Source organism: Phasianus colchicus, chromosome 2, assembly GCF_987193195.1.
Source record: "Phasianus colchicus chromosome 2, bPhaCol1.hap1.1, whole genome shotgun sequence".
In the NCBI taxonomy this organism is placed as follows: domain Eukaryota; kingdom Metazoa; phylum Chordata; class Aves; order Galliformes; family Phasianidae; genus Phasianus; species Phasianus colchicus.
In genome coordinates, this window is record NC_143437.1 from 90,529,238 (window position 1) to 90,551,978 (window position 22,741).

Consider the following 22,741-nt stretch of genomic DNA (forward strand, 5'->3'; position numbering starts at 1 on the left):
TCATTTCTTTTTCTTTGAAATTGTTTATTGTAGTTGGAGTGACAAAATGAAGACAGACCTGAGATGGTAAGAACCTTACCTTCCTCATCCAAAATGAAGCTGGATGAAACACCATCTGTGTCACTAACTGAAATACAGTAAGTTCCCAAGTCTGATTTATCAGGATGCTTGAAGTACAGCTTAGAACTAAAATAATCAATAATGAAGGATATAATTAGTGGGTTTTACCATGCTATTGGAATTTATTAACAGTATAAACTCCTAGGACTTTGATACAGATTGCATGACTTACTGATCTCCTTCTGTCTGAATCTTAAATTTATCGGAATCCTCAATATCCTCATATGATTTTCCCCACTGAAAATGAGATGCATCTGTAGCTTCTTTGCATTCAAAACCCAGGTAAATATTACCTTCCTCATCCACACCTGAAAAGATTTCTTTTGTTCCTGCAAAATGAGAATCAAATCACATGTCAAAGATGCATTTCTCTTTAGCATTGCTATACAGAAATTATAAAAATCTATGCAGATTCTAACCATCTCCACTAATATTGATTTACTCTTATGTATTGAAGTATGTTCGTGTCATATTTTGATTCAGCATCACATTCTAGCCACTTTCTTGCTTTAAACAATTAAGGAATACTGAAAATAAAGCATGCTTATTGAGAAACAAAGCGAAAAAATGAAACTGAATATGAGAAGATATGAACAATTGAAGTAAAGTAATTTTATCATCAGTCTTGGAGCTTAAATAAATGTGTCATGTTATACTTTCCACTCATCGCAGCAGCATCTCTGATTATCAGAAGAAAACTAAAACAAGCAATTATCAATATATTTCCTGCAGTAAGTAAAGCAACAATGCCTTGCAGTACTTCTGAATTCACACCGTTTTTCTTTTGGTTTTAAGACTTAGAGCTTTTAAACTCTTGATATACTTATTTGTACTACAAATATCTGGTCAGATTGATTAAATCTATTTTCAGGTATTTCAGAAGCAAAAGAGGTAAAACAGTTCATTACCAGGGCTTGCTTCAACAAACACTGGTTCAGATATCTCAGACGACTTGCCAATCCCAGCATCATTCACTGCACGAACTTTGAAAACATAGGTATGACCCTGATGTAAATCGGTAACCTTGAAAAAGATGAAGAGCAAAGTCAATTAAAAAAAAAAAGCTCTTTAATTTAGCTATATGGTGATGTTAGCAGAAGACTAAGTTCAAATCTGTATCTTTGCTGCACTTAATCAGATGTTATTAAAATTCAATTTTGAATTAACACAAACTGTAATGTTTATATGTTACCTTAAAATAGTGGTGTGAAGTAGGTTTTTCATTTGCAGTGATCCAGTCCTCTGCATCTACTTCCTTATAGTCCACTAAGTACCCAGTAATGGGGCTTTTGCCTTCATACACAGGAGCTTTCCATAGAAGAACCAGTGATGTATTTCTAACTTCACAAACTGTGAGATCATATGCAGGACCTAAAACATTTCAAATATGTATGGAAGTTCACTTCATTGTAATAAAATTTTAAAAACTGTCCCTGAAGGCATGGAAATATATAATTTTAATTTTGTTTTGACTATATTTCTTTCCAGATCTCCTTCTATGTAATAAACTTGTTATTCATGATATTCAAGTAAACAGCAAGATCTGCTTTATGTGGTGGGTGACATTAATATTCCAAAGCAGGCATTCTTATCTGGATGCCAATATCTCCATTATAAGAGAAAGTTATTCACCTGGACAATCCACTCTGTTCAAAATTTTCCAACAAGGAACAGAGCTTTTTTACGTAATATTTAATTCTCCAGCCCCAAAACAAAGTTGATTCACTGAACTTAGATTCAGGTTCACAACTTAACATCAAGATATTTATTTTTTCTTGGTGTAGATTCTCCAGCCTGGTTCAAAACCAACTGGTACCAGTGGACTTCAAATCAGGCTTCATGTTCTTTGGCAGAAGAGCATTCTTCATTTTGAAGTGGATAATGGTAGCCAAGAATAACTTTTACATAGGATCTCTGCTAAGATAACTATTTACACCAAAAACATTCTAATTTATTCTAGGAATAAATGAGAGTTCTTACCTTTGCAGCAATCAAGGAATATTCTCACTGCTGTTTACCTTCACTTAACTGTTCCAGCACCATTCAGTTTGATTTATAGTATTTAGTTTTTACTACACTTTTAGTATTTATTTCTTTCTGTAGACCATCGAGGCATAATCATATCCATTTACTATCAAGGTGACAACATCTATAGCAGAATATTGCCTTTCAGACAAATAATGTATCTGGAAGCTTCCTTCCTGTGTTTTAAATTTAGACTAAGGAAATCTGAGACAGGGATTTTTGAGTGCTGATAGTTTGGCCTACATCAAAAATATTACTTTTTCCTACTACGTCTCATCATGTAAAACAACAAAAAGCAGGAAAATCTTAAAAATGAATCTGATTGCCATTCCAGCTTACGTGATGTCAACCTGTGAGAAATTTCTTAGGGCTGCGATTCAGTACATAACTGAAAGAGTTTTTCTCTGTAGTAGATAAGTACATTTCAGAAAAGTAACATTTGAATATATGTTGTAGATCTTATGAGGTTAAATACTAGATTTCTCAAGGAAAATCCACAATTTTCAAGGAAGGTAAAGCCTTCTTTTAGGGCTTGATTAAGCTTCCAACCTAAATGTCCATATATTCAGAGATAATTAAATTTCCACTGGCAGATGCACCTATTTGAAATCTAGACAATAGGAGAAAATGTGTAATAGAGTATGTTCTATTCTGAGGAGTCTGAGATCACAGATGTTTCTTTTTTTTTTTTTTTTTTTAAAGTCATGTAAAATAATTCATTAGCTATCATCGCGAACTCACAGACGATCACAGATATACCTAGGACTGGAATTCTGCAGAACGATGAAATAATAATGGGCTCTGGGCATGGAATACATCACTCACACTGGAAGACTTGCAATTCTATATCAAACGTGGGAGAATATTTTGGTGACACTGGGAGTACATTGCAGTCACATCACATTAGTCATCGATGTCTTCAGTCAGTCAGGGAAAAGGATCAGTCTCTACATCTTAATTCTCAAGTTTTTATCTTTGCTACTGCTAAGCTACTCTTTAAAATTTATCTTAGAAAAGACTTGAGAAATGTTTTAACAAATTTGAAGATTTGGGGGTACACAATTGTTTGTACTATTGCTTAAGCAAGAAGAATGCAATACTCAATTCAGTTGTATTCATAATTAGAGCAATGTAATCAGCCAAGGAACAGAAAGGTCAGATTATTCATTATGAAAATGAGAATTTCACTCTCTTTGCTTCCTGAAAGTGCCTTTTATTTAATTTCTTTATATATTATTTAAAATGAAGGATGAAGTCTAATCTCCGCTGGTTTGCACACTGGACAATTTCACTGACATTTTCAAAAAACTTTAGAGTACAAATCACAGATACGTTCTTTACGGAAAATAAATGTCCATGATCCATTTATACCAAATATTACAGAATGGTAAGAAAATGAAATTAACACATTGGGAGTTTATGTTAGGAGATTAAACATTTTGTAATTGACAGGTTTGCCATGTCATGGAACCCAGAAGTCAAGGTTTATGCAATCAGAGAAGAATTTAGCTAGAAGCTGTGCTGAAGAATTCTCTGACAAGTGGTTTTTCAGAAAAGAATCTTGGCATTAAAAAGAAGTAAGCCCTAAACTTAGTATAATAACGTAATGATTTTTTAAAGGGCAAATAGGAAGGGATTTATAAGAGGGCAAATAATTGCAGGATGTGTGGAGTTACTACTTCTCTGCTTAGTACTGACAAATCTTTATTTGAAATAACATTTCCAGTTTGCATGCTGCCATTCAAGATAGACATGAATCACTTAGGAAAAATTCAAAAGAGAAAAAATACATTTATTTAGAGGTAGCAGATAAATGATGCATATGGATGTGCTGCACAGGCTCGTTTTTCTTGCTAAGAAAAAAGCTGGAAGTCTGAAAAAGTTTTTAAAAAGAAAGAAAGTCCAGTGAAAAGAGGAAAAGAGCAATCTCTTCTTCACATCCTCTGTTGACAGGACAAGGTGTAAGCAGGATTAAATTACAAGAAAGATTCAGGAATATTAGAAAAACTTCTGGATTTTAAGCACAGTAAAGTTTGGAATAGATCCTGTCAATATAGTCTGGACATCCTTCATGGGTGAAAATCTTTAAGGATGTATTAAACAAGCCTCTGCCAACAGCACAAGTATTTATTATCTCATTGAAGTATTTCTTGTTCTAGGAAAGAGCTACATTTTACATAGAAAGCAAAAAATGAAAAATTCCAGCCTTCTTAAGCGAATTATGTCTTTTTGATACCACTGAAGCTTTCAACAGTTTTACAAAAATAATTTCACTGTTTTGATTTACCAACAAAAAGACTGCATGACCACTTAAGTATAAAACAGATGTGCGTAGGTGTCAGGCAGACCTTGATTACTTAAACAGGTACTAAAGTGGATCCTTAACAGCATTACAAAACTCAGTGTTGTAAATAGAATTCAATTTAACAACACAGCAGTATTTTACAGCATTTGGGGGAAAATAAGATAGAAACATATAAAAGTGGTAGGTACCTGTGTTTTCATTAGGGACTGTGCTGTGACAACCTTTGCTTAGGCAAATCAGTAACAGACATCAGGAATAGCTTCAGCAAAATTGATGCTCAGTGTGAAGAAGTGTTATAAAAAGAGCACAGTGGCCTTCAAAAATCCTTTCATAGGTTATTTACAGAACTCAAGCATTACTGACAGAAAACAATTCCCTTGGTATCTAATATTCAGGCACAAATATACATGCTCAAAGGGTAGCTAGAAGTTAACTTCCTTCTACTGCCTGCCCTAAATTCACAGTGCTTCTTTAACATTTTTAAGAGTTAGCATTGTAATTAACAGTCTTTAACTATGCCTACACTGGTGAACTACAGACAACCTAAACACCAGTTTCCTACTGTGTGGTTGTTAGCACATTTGTTCTAAGACCTGGTTAATAACAATCTGTCAGGTAACACCTGGATACAATCTGCAGTAATCACATAAATAACAAGGGGGGGCACAGTAATTGAGACTGTGAGAGTTTAACTATAAGTTGTGAGCTATGCTGTGCTACTTTCCTTTAGGCCAAGAAACAGGTCCCTGCTGAATCTTATTTATGATCAGTATCCGAGTCTTAGAGTCTGAAACTCCAGAAATAGTTATAATAGACTCCAATTATTGTGCTAGGATGACTGTATGTTGGCCTAACGGAGAGAGTGAGATGGAGCTCATAGCCCAGAGCTAAAAAGATGATGGTAATAGAAACAAACAATAACGGATGGGAATTTTTTTTGTTCTGATACAGACAATAAATGAAAGTGATATTTAGCAAGCTAAGTAAAGATCATTCACTTCTTGGAGCATCTGCTATCATCAGTTGAGATCCAGAGACAGCTTTTAATAGGAGATTTTGGTAGTTTGGCACAAATGAAAGAAAAGACATCAAACAGTTTTATTAGAGCATTACGTGGGTTGTATAAGGAGTCTATTGTAAACTTAATCCATGAGAAACTAATAGACTTACCAGGTTCTGGCATAGTCCAGGCTTTACACTTAAAGTGCTCACTGGGATCTGAAGGATGACCTATTCCGACCACATTTGCAGCAGCAATTTTGAACTCATAGAAGGCATCTTCTGTCAAATCCTCTACCTTTTTGGAGAAAACAAATCAAAAGCTATGTTTTATTGTGTTTAAATATGTGAAATAGTTAAAAATAAGCATTCTGCCATTGGTTAATTCATTATCAGGATTTACTGCTGTGTCTAGAGTACTGGCAGGCTCTAACCTAGGGATTTTACTCTTAACCCAAACATGCTATGGTATTATAGGCTGTACTTCCATGTTTTCAAACACATCATCCTAAAAGTATCAACATTTTGGCATGAGAAGCTATGAAAGGTTAGAGCAAAAAGGTCCAGAGAACCTAATTAATGAATGGCCACCAGCAGATACTTCGGGAGGAGTGTTTGAAGATAGTTTCCTGTAATATTTATACATCATTCACTTAAGAGTTCAAACGTTTCTTTGGTCTAGAGAGGTCATATTGGACTGACCAGAGAAGAGAGGGAAACAATGAGAAACTAATAGCTGTAGTGTATGGGTATAACTTTGGGAAAGAGTGTCTCTTGGCAATTTTTTTTCTTGCTCGATGTGCATTTTTCTCAATGTTACTTATCATTAAATAGTGAGGAAGTAAGCACTGGAAGTGGGATAAACAGAATCCATGCTACCTCTCTGCCTGGTAAGTGAAACCAGGCATTCAGTGAGCGTGTCTTCACATCACCATCTCAGATTTTGAGATCAGTGTATCAGTGTAAGGCAGTCTTGACACCCTGAGTACCTCCTTAATACAGACCACCTCAATACAATGAACAAGTTTTTAACATTTCAGTCCTCTTGATTAATTTATCAAAGTTATACTTAATCACTTATACCTCAAGAGGAAAGTGCAGCAGTAATTCTGGTATAGATACTGAACAGTTTTGAATTTTCATGAATAAACAAACTATAGCTGTATTCTCTGGGGGAACAAATATATGATGGGTTGATGATCTGAGGCAGCATTAGATGTAATGCCAAAGCAAACAGAGTAAGCTTACGTAAAAGCGTGCACTGATACAGTTTAGACAGGATTTCCTGACAATTAAGAGCAATATACTGTAATTTACAACAATAATAATTCAGCCAGTAAATATGACTTTGAAATTCCAGGTTATTAAGGAAAGAATATTTGTGGGTTCCCATAGAATTATTTAATCAGAGACAGTTACACTTCAGTGACTTTCTGGTGCCATACTGTGTATCTGAGGGCTTTGTCTGATTGCAGTGTCATAAAATATTCTGGACAACTAAAAGCTGTCTTGCTTTTATTTCCCTTAAGTATTGCAGATTCCAGTCCACAAAAATAATGTATGATACACCTCCAGGTACAAATCCAGCTACAAGCAGGATGGAGACTTAAATATCAAATTAAGCTCTGAATGGTTTCCCATAATTACTCATAAGTTTACAAATGAGTTAAAAATTGAAAATATCAGAAAAGCATTGTTTCACACTGCCATTTCTAGTCTATCCTATCTATCCTTTTTTATTTCTCTATCCATTCTCTGTCTGCTATGTCAGAGATGCCAGTTATAAACTCAATCACAAGCATATGTGTACTTGAGTATTGCTGACTGCTTTCTATGCATGAAACATTCTTTCTGAATTCACCAGCAGTGTTTTTTACTTTAGTGTCAAATTTTTCCTAAAGACTTATTTATTCCTTGGCAGACAATTTGCTGGCTTGCAGAGATAATTTCAAGAATTTCATTGAGAAAAAAAAATCTGATTGTTTAATAAGCATCATACTGATTAATTACTTGCTATATCCTATCTTCCTAATCTTTCCTCATTCAAGTTAACTAGGAATTTCTTCTGTTAACCAACTGAATAAATTATAGGAGCTCCCAGATGTAATTTATCTCAAAACTAAAATTACTGATCTGGTACACTGGAAGGGAGGATATTAGACATAACGGTAGGTTTATTATATACTCCTATTTCTAAACCTTTTATTATATACTTCTAGGTTTAGAAATAGGAGTATATAATAAGTTTAATTATATACTCCTAGGTGCAGGCAAAAGTTGAGAGAAAGAACAGGGCTCAATATATTTGTTTTCAGCCCATCTGCATTCCATTTTCAAGTTCCCAGTTCTACAGACAGCATGATCATCTGTCCTACTAAATGCAGCTGTCCTATCTCTGGATGTTACTACAGTGGTGATACACATGCTACTCATTAGTGAAAACTGTATTCATTTTATGAAGCATTCTATAACTCATCTTGTTCTTTGTGAGGAATTCGCTTTACAAATTTTCTTCAAAATTTCCTCATCTAAATGGCCATATCAGTCTTTCAATTTCATAGTAACGATGATGCTGATTTACTGCGTCTCTACTCCAGCTTTCACACTTGTTACATTCCAAAATACACAGTGGGGTGGCCTGCTAGTATTGTAGTAAGTAAATTTAAATCTTAAATTTATCTACATAAAAATAGAACTCTGCCAAGAGCAAAGAATTAGTACAAACCAAGTTCAGAAAGTTAAAGATTAAAAAGTACCAACCGTATAAATTGTCCGGCAAATAAGGGAAGAATTGACTTCATGCCAGTTTTTATGGTTAGCTTCCCGTTTATCTATATAATAACCAAGGATTGGGGAACCTCCACTGTACTTTGGTGCTTTCCAGCCAAGGGTCATTGAATGACCATCACAGTTCAGAAGCGTGATGCCATGAGGATACGATGGGCAAGCTATAAAAAAAAAATCAAAATTAATTTCATCTCCAAACATAAATATGGAAGCTCCTGTATGGAACATCTGCCTATTGTCCTGCCCTCTCTGGAGGTGGTAAGAAGAAATGGATGAAGATTGACATTCATCAACACTTGCTGAATGTTTCTGGAGAGATAACAGTGGATGTGAGCACAGTGCAGCAGTGGGCGGTGTGTTTCAGCAGTGCTGACAGCAACAGCGCGTCACCTCTGCTGGTCCAAATTTTTACAAGTGTGACATTCAGGCTCTTCTTCAACGCTAGTGAAAATGCATAGCTAATGGTGGTGAACATGCTTAAAATTAGTGTTTTGTAGCTGAGAATTTGATCTATCAAATATTGTTATTGTGCTCTTTGTAATTATTGAATTTTCCATGGAAATAAATATGAGGCATTACTTTTGTAGCGAACTACGTAAGTTCCTTACAAATAGCTGTAAAATTTCTTTTAAGACAGCTAAAGCCTTTCACATCCTGTATGTTTTTATAAGGTCCATTTGCTCTGTGTTTGGTGACATACTCCATGCAACTCTCATTTTCAAAACATACAGTGACAAAAAAAAGGTGTGAGTGCATTTATGAAATATGAGTGACAAATATAAATGAGTTTGTGCCCCACCTACCCATATGAGACACACTTCGCCCTAAAAAAAATTCAAGAGTAGATTTGTCAGTAACATCTCATGCAAAGTTAGGAAGGCATCCTTTAATATTTGTTCTGAATTGTAAAACTTCTAAAGTATTTTTGACAAGGTTACTTGTTGGTCTTCCCTAAGAAGTGCAGGCCATTTGACTGGGAAGAAGTTGTTCCATTTTAAGTATTTTAGTAAGAAACTGAAACAGTGAAGAAATGAAAATTGCCCAGATCTGTATACTTTATGTTGTAAATACTTTTTCAGCCCTCTACTCTCCATGTGTCATTCCTACTGGAAATAGAACCATGGGTTGTCCTCACACAGGAATTTTGCTTGCAGGGTACAAGAGGAGGCAGACTGCTTTCTGACCTTGAACAGCCCAAGGCAATTTTCTGTTTAGTCCAGCCACATAGTAATAAAGTTTTCCAAAACTCTCTAAATCGAGCAGATTCCATCCTAAACTAATTTGCACCACTCCAAGTCACCCAGAAGCTACTACCTAACATCAGGATTTACTGTTTATTTCTTATAGATGAGGAACTGCAGGAATCCTGGGCATTATAATGAATCTGACTCAATATTTCTAAGACTGTATGAATAACTTTTGTTTTTAATATCATCTTTTCTTTGTGCAGCAGCCACAACCCAAAATATAAACTTCAGTGAGGAAATGTGTTCAATGACTACAAAATATACTGTTGTAGTAAATGAGCTGGCTGTTGAATGCAACTCATTAAAGAAACAAGAAGTTTACTTGCACCAATTTGTACTTACTCAGGGCTGCTTGTACTTTTATAGCCTCTGACTCCTGTGAGTTTTCACTGAATCCTACAGCATTCACAGCTTTCACGCGGAAGATGTACTGTTCACCAGTTTCCAAACCATGAACAACAAATCTGTGTTTAAAAAACAAAAATAGCATCACATTTTTTTAATATATCCTATAAAACCATTCTTTGCTGTAACATGAAATCTTGGCAACCACAAATTCAACATGAATGCTTCACACAGGAAAATACTTCCAGGAGGAAAACTAAAATATAATTTTATGATCCAATACAATGTATTTGGATGTAACACTGGAAAAACAGCCAGAGGATTCATATTGAATTGCTAGTGCTGATCTACTGGATGGAATCATTCCAACTCTAGTATCTTTCATGTGAATATTGGCTTGCCAAATTCTAATCTATTCTTGGAAGACACTATAGTTTTCACTTCATTTTCACAGTAACCATCCAAAGAAGCTTTCAGTTATGTTATAAGGTTCTGAGCAATTAGTGTAGCATTAGAATAGTCAGAAATATCCCAGTGCAGGATGGATTCACTATTTTCTAACTTTTGTGCTGTCCCTACCCTTCTGACCAACAGTTAGTCTTCTACTTTTTCTCTGAACAAATTGTTTTACCAAAGGACTCAGCAGAACACAAAGTCACCTCAAAATTAATTAGTAACTGACAAAATATACTAAAGAATATGACGTGCTTGTTATACACCCATAAGAAAATATGCCTTAAACATTTAAACTGAAGAAGCACATGGATATACTGGAAAGAGTCCAGAGTAAGGCTATCAAGATTGTCAAGGGACTGGAGCATCTCTCCTATGAAAAGAGACTGAGAGATTTGGGGTTTTCAGGCTGGAGAAGTGACTCGGGGGATCACATCAATATTTATAAATTTCTGAAAAGAAGGTGCAGAGTGGACAAAGACAGCCTCTTTTCAGTGATGCCCAGTGACAGAACAAAAGGCAACCAGCACAAACTGAAACATAGGAGGTTCCCGCTGAACACCATGATGCAATTCTCTGCTGCATTGGTGATAGAGCACTGGTACAGGTTTTTCTGGAGGGATTACAGAGTGTCATCCTTGGAGATTTCGGAGATCTGTGTCCAAAGAAGGGCAGTGAAGCCATTGAAAGGACTGGAGCACAGGCCTTAGGAGGATCAGCCTAGGGAACTGTGATTGTTTAGTCTGAAGAAAAGTATGCACAGTGGAGACGTTATCACACTCTACAACTACCTCAAAAGAGGTTGTGGTGAAGTAGGGGCTAATCTCTTCTTCCAGGTAACTAATGATAGGATGAAAAGGAACAGCCTCAAGTTGCTCCAGAGGAAGTTCAGGTTGGATAATTAAGAAAAGCTTCTTCTCTGAAAGAGAGGTGAGGTATTGGCACAGGATGCCCAGGAAGAAGATGCCCATGCAAGAAATATGTGGATGTGGAACTTAGGGACATGGATTAGTGCGGATGGTAGCGATGGGTTGACAGTTGGACTAGATGGTCTTAGAGGTCTCTTCCAGCTTTAATGACTTTCCAATTTGATGTTTAAAAGCCACTTGTACATGGTCCTGGGCAATCTGCTCTGGATGACTCTGCTGGAGCAGGGGATTGCACTGGAAGACCACTAGAAGAGTTCTCTTCCAACCTCAGATTCTGTAATTCAGTAAACTTTGCATTTGGTGAGTGATTCCAACAAAAGTAATAATGATTGTCTCAAACAAAATTGCCTGCAGAATGACATATTAAATGTGATATTTCCACAAGAGAATAAAAAAAATCATTAGAAGTATAGACAGGTCTAGCATTTTGACAAGAGAGATAGAAAAAGGAGATAATGTCCTTTACCCATAGATGTAGCAAGTCAGAAAACCCTGATATTTCTGCAACTGGACAGTTGGATTTCCTGCAGTGTGATCTTGGCAAAAGATGTACTTTCCACACCCAATTTATAGCAGACACAGCTTGCCCTTTTGCCCTGATGTCCGTGTACTCTGAGCTCCTAAGAAAACCAATCTGGAAAGCTTATGAGTCCCTTCTTTTCCTTTTCCTCATACTTTTTCTCAGGTGCATCAGATCTGTCCATTTTATAACATAACCAAGACTTTAAGACTTTTATGTTTTCTCATGCTCAAGACATTCAGAATCATGCCTCTAGAACCTTATTTAATGATTAATCAAATAGACAAAAATGCCTCCCAATTTAGAAATAGAATAGGAATAGAAAGGTGGACAAGGAAAGGAAGAGTTTGCCCAGCATAGTTTAGCTCAGAATCTGCAGACTATTTTTCCTCACACTCATTCATCATTCACAACTAATGAGAACACCATTGCTTAGCAGTTAAACTGAATTAAAACTAACTACAGTTCTTAAATCTCCCTGAAATACAGAAGTATTGTCAATACCTGCTATAGTTAATAGGTTTGTGGTTAGCAGGTTCCCATTGATTTGATCCCACCACAGAATAGTCAATGTAGTAGCCGTACAAATTCTCTTCATGTTTTGGTTTGTCCCATTGGACTACAACTGATGTTTTTGTATTCCTTGTGGCGACTACCCGACCAGGTGCTGATGGGACAACTAAGAAAAAGAGAAAAATATATATTATTATGAAACACATTAAAATAAAAATAAGTGAAAGTAGACTCAATGCTGTACATTTATACCATATTTAATTACTTTGGCTAAGATTTTTTTTCTGCTATGTTATTATTGTTATATGATGGCCTAGCATACTCCTTATTCCCTCTAGTTTTCACTCAAGAGAAAAAGCCACCCCATAATCTGTACATGATGTTTAGCAGTCCCATGAAGTTGTCTCAGCTACCCTTAAGAATGCTGTGCTAGAAACTAAATGAAGTCATGTGTATCTGATGCATTTTAGCTCAGATGGTTAACTCTATCCCTGGAAGTACTCCTGCAGTTTCTCTTTAAAATAAAATCATCTGCTTTCAGTTTTCAACTGTAATGATGATTTATTCAGAACTTCTTGTGTTAACCTCTAAGGGGTAGTCTATTTTCTGTACTAAGTTAAATAAATACAGTGTTATTATTTCCTACTTTAGGGAATGTTGAATAGTTTAAATACTTTTTATCCATTAATGAAATATCAAATCAAGAATACATAAACGCAAAATATGATTTTATTTCATTTTGTATAGTAAGAGATCAAGAAAAAAGGCAGTGGGCTGCTGTTTTAAAAATTATAATAAATGTTAAGGCTACATCTGTAAACATTTCTTGCACTGTGGTATATCAGATATTGTAATAACTTTTTCAGCTTCTAGCATGTGTACTAACAAGTCATGTTCTTTGAAGGAAACAGCTGTCAGTACATGAGGCTGTCATTTTTAAGCTTTGCTAAACCTCAAGAGTAGACCAGATATTTAAGCAACAAGAGAAATAACCACTCCCTAAATTTTCACTTGTGTGGTTGAATGTGGCCCCAAAATACACACTTCATTTTCATGTGGAATGTTACCATTGACCGTGAAGATGTATATCTTTCCTCATCACTGAAATCTAATCATCTGCATGCCATAGGAATTCTGCACCAGATGTAATTTGCAACTTGGAATACTAGGAAAGAAAGGAAAGGCTACCATATCAAGCTGAAAATGTAGGAAATTAAGTAGTATATAACACATGTGTAGAGCACTATGAGGAATGACTAAAATTCACTTAACTTTTTAGCAACTACTGTTCTCAGCAATATGAAAAATTTTGGAATGCTTTCAAACTTTAACAACTTGGTCTTTTTAAAATTCTGCAATATTGAATGCAAATGAATTTAATTACTATTATTGTAATCAGAGTAATTTAATTACAATGGTAGTTGTCTCATTATATTTTGTACAATATCAATTGTATTTAATATTAATGCCTTACAATTAATGCCTTACCAACAGTATCCTGTGGTTGAATAGGTTCTGTGATTTCAGATGGATCGCTGATGCCGTGCTTGTTTGCTGACAAGACTCGGAAGACATATGGTTTTCCTTCTGCAAGGTCAAACACTGCATAGCGAGGAGATTTTACAGCAACCTGTGCATTGACTCTTTGCCAGCTTCCACTGCCAACCATAGACTGGAAAAAAAGAAGAAAAAAAAAAAAAGAAAGAAAGAAAAAAAGCTGCAAATCACTTCTGGGAACTGTCAAAAATAAACATATTGCTGTATTGCATCCTGCCATGAATTTGTTCATGAACTAATGGAGGATGATTACTCTCAAATGCCCTGCTTTAGCATATGCAAATTCTCATAACTGTGCATTCAATTACTCTACAGGAAAGGTCTGAGTACTTCATTGTCTCCCTATCTGTCTAGACTTCAATATATGGACTCTTGTGCATATAGCTAACCTTCATTTAGGGCCATGACTGTGAGCTATGATTAGTCCCAAAAGATTGGTCCCAAAGGTCTCATGCTCTGAAAAATTTATTTGAACACCCAAAGGTTTAGTATAATCCAGCAGAAAAGTATGTTGTGGTCTGAAGTTACTTTACAGTCTGCCATATATTTATGTACTCTGTTTAGAAAGGTCACATCCCTAGAATCATTCATCAAATGAAATAATTACTTTTGAATACTCTCTGTTACACTGCTTTTGGTATAGTTGCTGAGCTAGTTAGTATTAAAACTGCACTTAGAACAGAGCCAGCAAACCATCACTCTCAGAAAGTTCTGCTGTCCATTAGATTCCCCAGGTAATTTGTTGACCCAAAACAAAGATTAATCATATTGTAGTTCGATATGTTTAGTAAAATGCAAGCGTCCAGTAAATAGCATAAATAAATTGCCTTCCAACACAGAAACGTGCGTAAAAATTAAATTTTCATAAATTATCAAGCTAAGACTCCAAGAACAAAATTTAATAGACTGCAGACTTCTCACAGAAGAGATAATGTTTAATGGGTCCTTGGAAACTACCCTGTACATTACGAGACTTACTATAGGTAAATAATAAAAAAGTAAACATCTGGAGCTCATGTATCAAAATAAATTCAACTACTGTTGTCTATAGCAAAACAAAAATGTAACATTTTCTTCTTTAATAAGATGGAAAATCTCAACTTTTTTATTTTATTTTACTTTTTTGGAATGAAAAACATAAATTGTTGCATTTCAGTTTTATAGAGGCAAGAATCAATATCATATTTTACCCTGCAGTTTGATCCAATTTATGTGTTAAAAAGGCTTTAAGGGAACACTGCTATGCTGAATTCACTTTCAATTTGTGTTTCCTGAAGCCTTTAAAAACTTTTATTACTCAGGACTGAGATTTCGTTATTTGAAATTAATTAGAAAATGTGCTTTCCTAAATTATCAAATGACTGTGCAAAGCAAAAACCAAACATACACTTACGTACTGATTGGGCTATTCACATATACAAGTTATTTATATGCCAAAGAATTTTACAGTCAGGTATTAATTAGTGTAACGCTTTTTTTTTTTTTTCCTAATAATAATAGCCTTTTAGTTTTCATTCTCAGTTTCTCTCAGTAAGTTTGGCATTTAATTAAGACTCATTTGTTCCTTTCTGCCACTGCTGTACAGTGTTTCTGAAGCTATATAAAGCGCTTCCTTTAAAATATGCAGATATCTGTATTTTCAAATTCACAATTATACTGAAATTCAATTAAATCTTAATGTCCACTCAATAGAAACTTTCATCTGAGCTTTTCATCTTGAAGAGTCCTGCATATTCTGGAAACAAGCAGGTATTTTCGGGCCTCACCTCATCCAAGTCATTATCTAATACAAAGTTCTGGTTTCTCTTTCATTGCTACAGAAAAGTGAAGAAGGTAAATTACTCAGATTATAGGCAGCTAAATTTAAGATAAATCCCACACTTTCTATCAGACTGTGACTGAAAATATGCTTTGGTGCTGGGTTTTTTTTTTTTTTTTTTTTTTTTTTTGGTTGGTTGGTTGGTTGGTTGGTTGGTTGGTTGTTTTTTTCCTGGAAATCACAGTTGGAGATAAAAAAAATATTTTCAGTTGAGTTATCAACACAGAACTAAAATCTAATTCAAAATTCTTAGTTCAGTTTGCATTATATTTATACATAAGAGCAGAGCAGATATTTACATCCAGGCATAAGTACAAATAAGAAATAACATGATATTTTGCTGCATAGAGAGAAAACAAAACACTTATTTCTATGGGATTTGTCATTACTTTTCCTGAATGTGAGAAACAGAAGGGGAGAAATCATAAACATACTTTCTGGTAAATCTTGTGAGTGATCTTCATGTTATAGCACCCTGCTGGCAGTATATACTGATAAAGTAGAGCTGAAGGGCTCTAAAAGTGAAGATTTCAAAGTGATTTGGAAGGGGAAGGCAAGATGATAGGCTGCAAAAAGTGGGGAAATACTCACAAAATGATTGGCTAAGAAATGAACTTCAAAGGAATGTGCTGAACAGTTTTGAAAAAAAAAAAAGCTTGCACAGTAAGGTCCTAAGAAAATGCTGTCACAATATTTAAGATGGAAACTGAACGTGTGGCAGTTTTATGGATGGTTTTACTGTTTGTGAATCATTAAGAGGAGGCATATGCTAGAGACATCATTCATAAAAACTAAATATAGCTTGGCATGTAGGAGTTTTAGAGGTCAGGTATGAGGTCCAATTTACTTAGTGAAGTGATGGCAAAACATTGCAAGGAAGAAAGACTACAACGTCTGGCTGTATTTCAACATAATTTGGATACCTGAGTTGGGGGCAGCTGTATCTAAATCTTTGTAGCCTACAGGGGAGAACAAATACCTACTGTGATCAGCAAAGTTCCTTATCAAGTCCAAGGGAAGAGGAAGGCAACAAAGAAGACTGCTGGGCAACAGTGAATCTGAGAGACACAGCTACTAGCTTTATGGGGAATAAACTGGAAATATTTGGTTATAGCAGAAGGTGCAGTAAATGTGCAAAACGAAAGGTGGGTATCAAGTTATGAGTCACTGTTTATTCCTTGCCTTTTTGCAAGACTAACATAACATCCCTTTAATACAGGCAAGGTGTAAACTGGCAGTCTTGTCTATAGGGATATGAAATCTAAGATGGCTTTTTTTCCATTAAACTGCTGCCTTACACATGTAGTTTGTTCTCATTTCAGACAGCAGTAATCAAATTGCAGAGTGGTAACCTTTTCCCCAAATCTTGAATTTCAATATTCATTAAATCATTTGATTGTCCAGGCCTCTCTAACTTCCCACCACTAAATCCTGCAAGACTTCAGAAAGTGCTAGTTTAATTGTTCATTCTGCAGCTCTAAAAATGAGTTGAATATAACTGCATGTGGCAATGAAAACCTTCATCATCAAATGCCTCTGTATAGTACAGTACCTTCTCAATGAAATACGTCAGTGGCTCCCTGCCACGAGGAACAGGTGGATCCCAGCTGAGCACAACATATGTTTTGCTGATTTCTGAAGCATGTACATTGGTGGGAGGGCCTGGAATCTGAATATCGCCTGGAAGAGTAATAAGCATAACAAGTGTAAAACAGTGGATTAACCTCAGAGTCAACTCATGCTACAGCTCATCTTTCTGACCTCCCACCCTGCAGCACAATCTCAGCTATGATATCATACTTGCAGAGCACTTGCTCACTTCAATTCCATTTTGAGGAATTGAGTTGGTTATTTACTTTTTCAGTAAAAGTTAAATATGTCCCTGACAAGCTGTGCGTTTGTCACACATTTTTTCTCTTTCATCACATCTGAATTACTTTTATCTGCTGGGCAGAATGCCTTGGAAAAATCTGCTCATATATGCAAATAAGTTATATTTTTTGATCAAAGACAGAAGCCCAATGTGTTAATATAAGAACTTCAACTAGACAATATCTGCAAAAGAAGAACAGGAAGAAGAGACACAGCTTAAAACAAAGTGAAAAGCAGGAAAGGAAAGAGAACTCATTACAATATAATGCGATGGTATTACCAGCCAGCCTAAAGCATGTCTAAAAACTGTAGAGCCCTTTGGTGACTCTCCAGTTGGAGTGGCCTAACCAAAACCCTCCCCCTCTTGCTCTGCAGGGCCATCAGGAAGGTGAGGCAGGACCTGCATGCCCAGTTCCAGGCCGAAGGAATTCAGCATGGCTCTTCCTGTCCACTATCACCCTCCACAGCATGAGAAGAAGCCAGTTTCCATGCCAGTGGGATTACAGTGCTGTAATGCCCAGACCTATGAAGGAACACTTCAGACATAGCTACACAGCTCTGAATGAAGCTTCCTCTTGATAACAGTTCAGAAACTGTCAAATACCTGCAAATATTTTATTCTTTTATGGCTTACAATTGAGGAAAACATTTTGTTGTTTTAAGGTCAGTTTACCCATTTCTCATACTAACAGGGAGCATACATACCCTAAATTTCCAGATTTCAACAATAAAAAAGAGAAACATGTTTTAATAGTAATCTTTAAATTGCAGAAACAATGTTGTGTTTATAAACATCTCTAGAATCTATAGGGCTCACAATGCAAAAAAAAAAAAAAAAAAAAAAAAGTTATTAGTTATTTCATCATACATATTTTGCAGTTGAAACATTTAAAGTCAAAAACTTTTCCAGTCAAAAACTTCTAAAAGTAAACTGACATACCCGAAGAGAACATATTTTTTCTTAGTGTTTTCTAATATTTGATTTCCTGCAGATACTTTTTCTTCAAGAAAGGCACATGAATCAGATGAGTCTAAGACAAAATTGCTGATTTGCAGTCAAGAAAACAATTTTAAACATTAAAAATAACCGTTTGCACAACAGAGTGTAGTAAAAAGGCTCCAATTGGTTTTACATAACTCAACATATTTTTTTACATTCTTGAAAAAACAAAACTGACAGTTTCTAATGGTATAACATGATGATACAGCCCTCTTTCTCAGAACAAGAGGTCTCCAGGCACTAAAAAAGAAAACTGTTTGTGGTCTATGAGATCAGTTTTTCAATAATGTTCTCCAATTTCACAAATGAAACTAGTGATCTATATGAATCATATTCTTTTACTAAATTTGAAGAAATAATGAAACAAGAATCCAAATATCATTGTTCATTGTCTATACCAGACTGCCTGTTTAACCCCCATGATCCTTCTCAGATAATCCTGAAGGAGGAATATGTATTTTGAAGGAAAAGAAGAAAAAAAATCAGACAAACATATTCTGATTTTATAATGTAATTTTGATTCTATAATATCCATAAAAATTCATTTAGGATACGAGGGCCAAAATAGAATAATTTCATCTGTCCTACCTGTGCACTGGAGAAACACTTAAACTTCTAATTCTCCATTCAATTACACCTATTCTCAGGTGGATTTTCTTCCATTAATTTGTTATTGGAATTACAACTTTATAAGCTTACTTTGCTAAAGACAGTAGATAGATTTTTTTTTTATGTATAGAGCCACTATAGTTAACATTTTTGACAGTTTATGTAAAAAGATCATTATCTAAGCCAAAAAAAGAAAAACCATGGCATATAGAAACAACCAAAAATGGAAGAAATTTGGGCTTTATCTCAAAAGCTGGCAGCGATCTCTTCAGTTCTCCTGAGAAAAACAATGTCTATCCATAACCTTAACCTTAATAACAAGAGAAAAGATAACAGAGAAAGATATATTAATTACATAATCAGAATGGATTATGTATGTGGTTGGTGGGCTTTTTTCTTTTTTTTCTTTTTTTCTTTTTTTTTTTTTTTTTTAAGAAAGCAGAAACAACTTGCTCAGATTACCAAATGCAGTCTAAAAAACTGTATTTAGCTCCTAGAAGCATGCATGGAAGGGAAATGTGAGTGATTAAATGTAATGTTAAGTTGTTTAAATGCAGCTTAGCACTAGCCAAAGAAAAAAGTGAGGAGACACTGTCAGCACTGTATGCAATTAGGGCAGTCAAGAGTGTGGTGCTGTCTGTCCTTTAAGACCCTTACCTTTCACTTGTTTTCTCAGGCTTGCAAGCCACAATATCTAACTATATTTATTATTATAAAGCATTTATTCCCTAGGAGGATTTCTTTTCAAGCTGTTTCAAATTACACTGCTAAATTCCTGGGATTAAAACAGATGGAATGAAATCACAGAAACATAACATACCTTCGAGGTCATCTTTTCTGATAATAATCTTTCTCCCTTCATCCACATGAACAGCTGTTAAGCAAAATAGTCAGTTTAACATATTTGTAAATGTTGTGAATTACTGTACATCATCTATTAAAAAGCCTGTGTACTTCTATTTCCATAACTTTGTCATTAACTGAAAGTCATAAGTTGCTTCATTCAATTTCATAGGTGAACTGAGCAAGACGCTATTATTTATGATGTGATAAACTGTAAGAACCATAGTCACAATAATTTTATTCTATTCTGTCACAGATTGGTAAACAATTGCATTGTGATTTGGAATTTTGCTATAGGAATTAGTCATAAAGCCAATGGAGAGAGTACATTCAGCTCAGATTTTACAGACTATATTGGGACAGTGCTCTGCCATCTTCATAATCAGTTTAATTCCTTTCTACATAAAAGAAGCACACAAAACTGAAGGTGCACAAATGTATGATATATGGAATAAAAGTAGTCCCCAGAGCAAGACAGCTCACTCTTCTCATGGAGAAGCTCTATAAGGCTTCTCTGCAGACTGCAGTGGCCTTTTGCACAAGACCAGCATTCAGAAAGGGTTTTGTTGTTACTATTTTTTTTCAAGTAGATTGACTTTTTTGATCTGCCAGAAAAGTGATAATATCAGATAACTCAACCAGTAGCAGGGGAGCTTTGTGCCACTACTGGCACTTCTCTGAGGTGAAAAAACACATCAGCCCATGGATTGGTGAATTTATATCATAATTCCATCTTTATTTTTTTCTAAAGCAGGCGTATTCAACTACTTTTCCAAATGTTGCTGCTAGCAAACATAGAAGATTATGAGACCTCTGGGCCCATTTCACACTGCAAATGATACAAGCTGCCAGGGCATACTGGCTCTTCTAAAAACACTGTTCTTTGTAGTAATTCATATTGTTTATACTTAATGCTTATCAACAATAACTGAGATGGAATCCCCAGGGATTATCCGTGCATTCCATTTATATCCCCCCAACCTTGAAACTAGTGAGATCTTCATTCAAAGGAAGAAGCAAATGCTGCACCTGAGTTTACTTAAACAAGCAGAATCTGAAAAAAAGTGAGATGAAATATTCAATATGTGTTCCAGCCTTGTACAACTTACTTTGTGTTCTTTCCAGGTCAAGTGGGTCAAGAGCTGCAACTGGTTCAGAGACTCGAGAAGGCCTGCTAATGCCAGCACTGTTCACTGCTCTCACACGGAAGATGTAAGACCGTCCTTCACAAAGACCAGTCACGGGATACTTGCAGATTTTTACAGGTGCATCATTGCACTGGACCCAGTTCTCCAAACCTACTTCACATCTTGAAGTAGTAGAAGACAGCATTTATCAGTGTTGTTCCACAATAAAAATACACCATCCGACACACACCAAGTCAGAATCACAAAAGCCACTATCACTTATTAATGGAAGCTGCACACTTCATATGATTTCTTCACATCAGATAACCACTGCTTACCTTGTTCATATTTATTTATAATGCAACTGTGAATGTCATTTTCTTGCATAGCTGTGGGTTGTTTTTGTCCTTGTCAATTCTCTGTGCTTCCATTTAGTTCTTTCTCTACCTTGCCGTATAAGGCATAAGTTATTTCACTTTTATTTTTATACGTATCTCTACGGAACATGCTGAAATTGCAACTTTCACCTAATCTTTTCTATCTCATTCTTGTCATATTTTTAATCAAACAGGCTTTTCTCTCTGACAGTGGTTTGGTTACTTAGTGCAGGAGTCACCAAGAAGCACAGATGTCCACATACTGGCTCCATTGCATGCCCACACGATTTTTCTCCTACTACTATAAACTGTAATGGAGAAGACCGCCTTTTGCACTGACAGTACCGTCAAAAACAGGGTCATGATCAAAGGCTACTTCATGCTGCAGTAATCCAGACAAAATGTCAAAAAGAACAGCTGGATAGATTACATACAAAATAGATGAAATATTACTATGATCTACACACTGCACAAATTGGATATAACTGGTAGAGTCCTCAGTTTTTACATTAATTTCTTCATGCTGACTGCTATTCATAAACTAATATTTTCCAGCAATTCCCAGACAGTTGTCTCTGAACTACCCTAAATTACAGGGTAGCAAATAGCAATGAACTATAAATGTTGCTTCTAAGTGCAGAACATTGTACATTGTAAAATCATTTCAGTAATGTTTTTAGCTGACTGTCAGCTTCAGACATTAAAGGTCAGATATTCTACCCTGGCTGCAAGGGGCAACCATGCACTTCAGTGAAAGAGAGATGCAAAATAACAATTGGACTCCCTGATCCTGGGCTGCCTGCACTGAGCTGAAAGTGAGCCAAATGCATTGGAGGAAAGAAAGAAATGCCATTCTGATTTAAACTATTGGCTCCCAAGAGCCTATGCCTCAAGCCCCTCTTCTAACATAGTTATGGCTAAAACAAAAAGATAATGTAATAATTCTCTTCCAGCTTTTGCAGCATACAGATTACAAAGACTAAATCTAATTCAAGGTACCCATAGATTCTGACTCTTATAAATCAAATAGTGCCAGGGCCCATTCTCTAATTTGGCCACATCCAAGCTATTGAGCATTTTCATTGTCTGATGAAGAGTGGATGCTTGCAAATTATTACTAGGAAGGGCTCCTGGTCCTTGCTAGCTTCAAGACAGTGTCCAGGATTGCCTGGGAAAGTACTAGAAAATCAGAACTAACAGTGTTCCAGAAAACATTCTAATAATTTAGCAATGTAGGCAACTTACAGTGCCGGGGGTCTGCATAGAAATACAGCTAAAGAATAAGTACACAGAA

At 35.6% G+C, this 22,741-nt stretch overlaps 1 protein-coding gene across 2 annotated transcripts in view; it reads right to left on the reverse strand.

Moving 5' to 3' along the window:
- Positions 1-22,741, reverse strand: part of MYOM2 (myomesin 2) — a 75,678-nt gene that overhangs the window by 26,030 nt on the left and 26,907 nt on the right. The window contains exons 12-24 of one of the 2 annotated variants that reach the window (XM_090136298.1): positions 21,053-21,252; positions 19,921-19,974; positions 17,172-17,299; positions 13,732-13,915; positions 12,235-12,409; positions 9,826-9,947; positions 9,040-9,060; positions 8,210-8,397; positions 5,621-5,747; positions 1,313-1,491; positions 1,029-1,143; positions 293-449; positions 80-186 (exon numbers count right to left, since the gene is read on the reverse strand). In XM_090136298.1, the coding sequence (XP_089992424.1) occupies positions 80-186; positions 293-449; positions 1,029-1,143; positions 1,313-1,491; positions 5,621-5,747; positions 8,210-8,397; positions 9,040-9,060; positions 9,826-9,947; positions 12,235-12,409; positions 13,732-13,915; positions 17,172-17,299; positions 19,921-19,974; positions 21,053-21,252 (1,757 nt within the window). The remainder of the gene's footprint in view (positions 1-79; positions 187-292; positions 450-1,028; positions 1,144-1,312; positions 1,492-5,620; positions 5,748-8,209; positions 8,398-9,039; positions 9,061-9,825; positions 9,948-12,234; positions 12,410-13,731; positions 13,916-17,171; positions 17,300-19,920; positions 19,975-21,052; positions 21,253-22,741) is intronic. The other variant, XM_031610932.2, reaches the window with a different exon arrangement.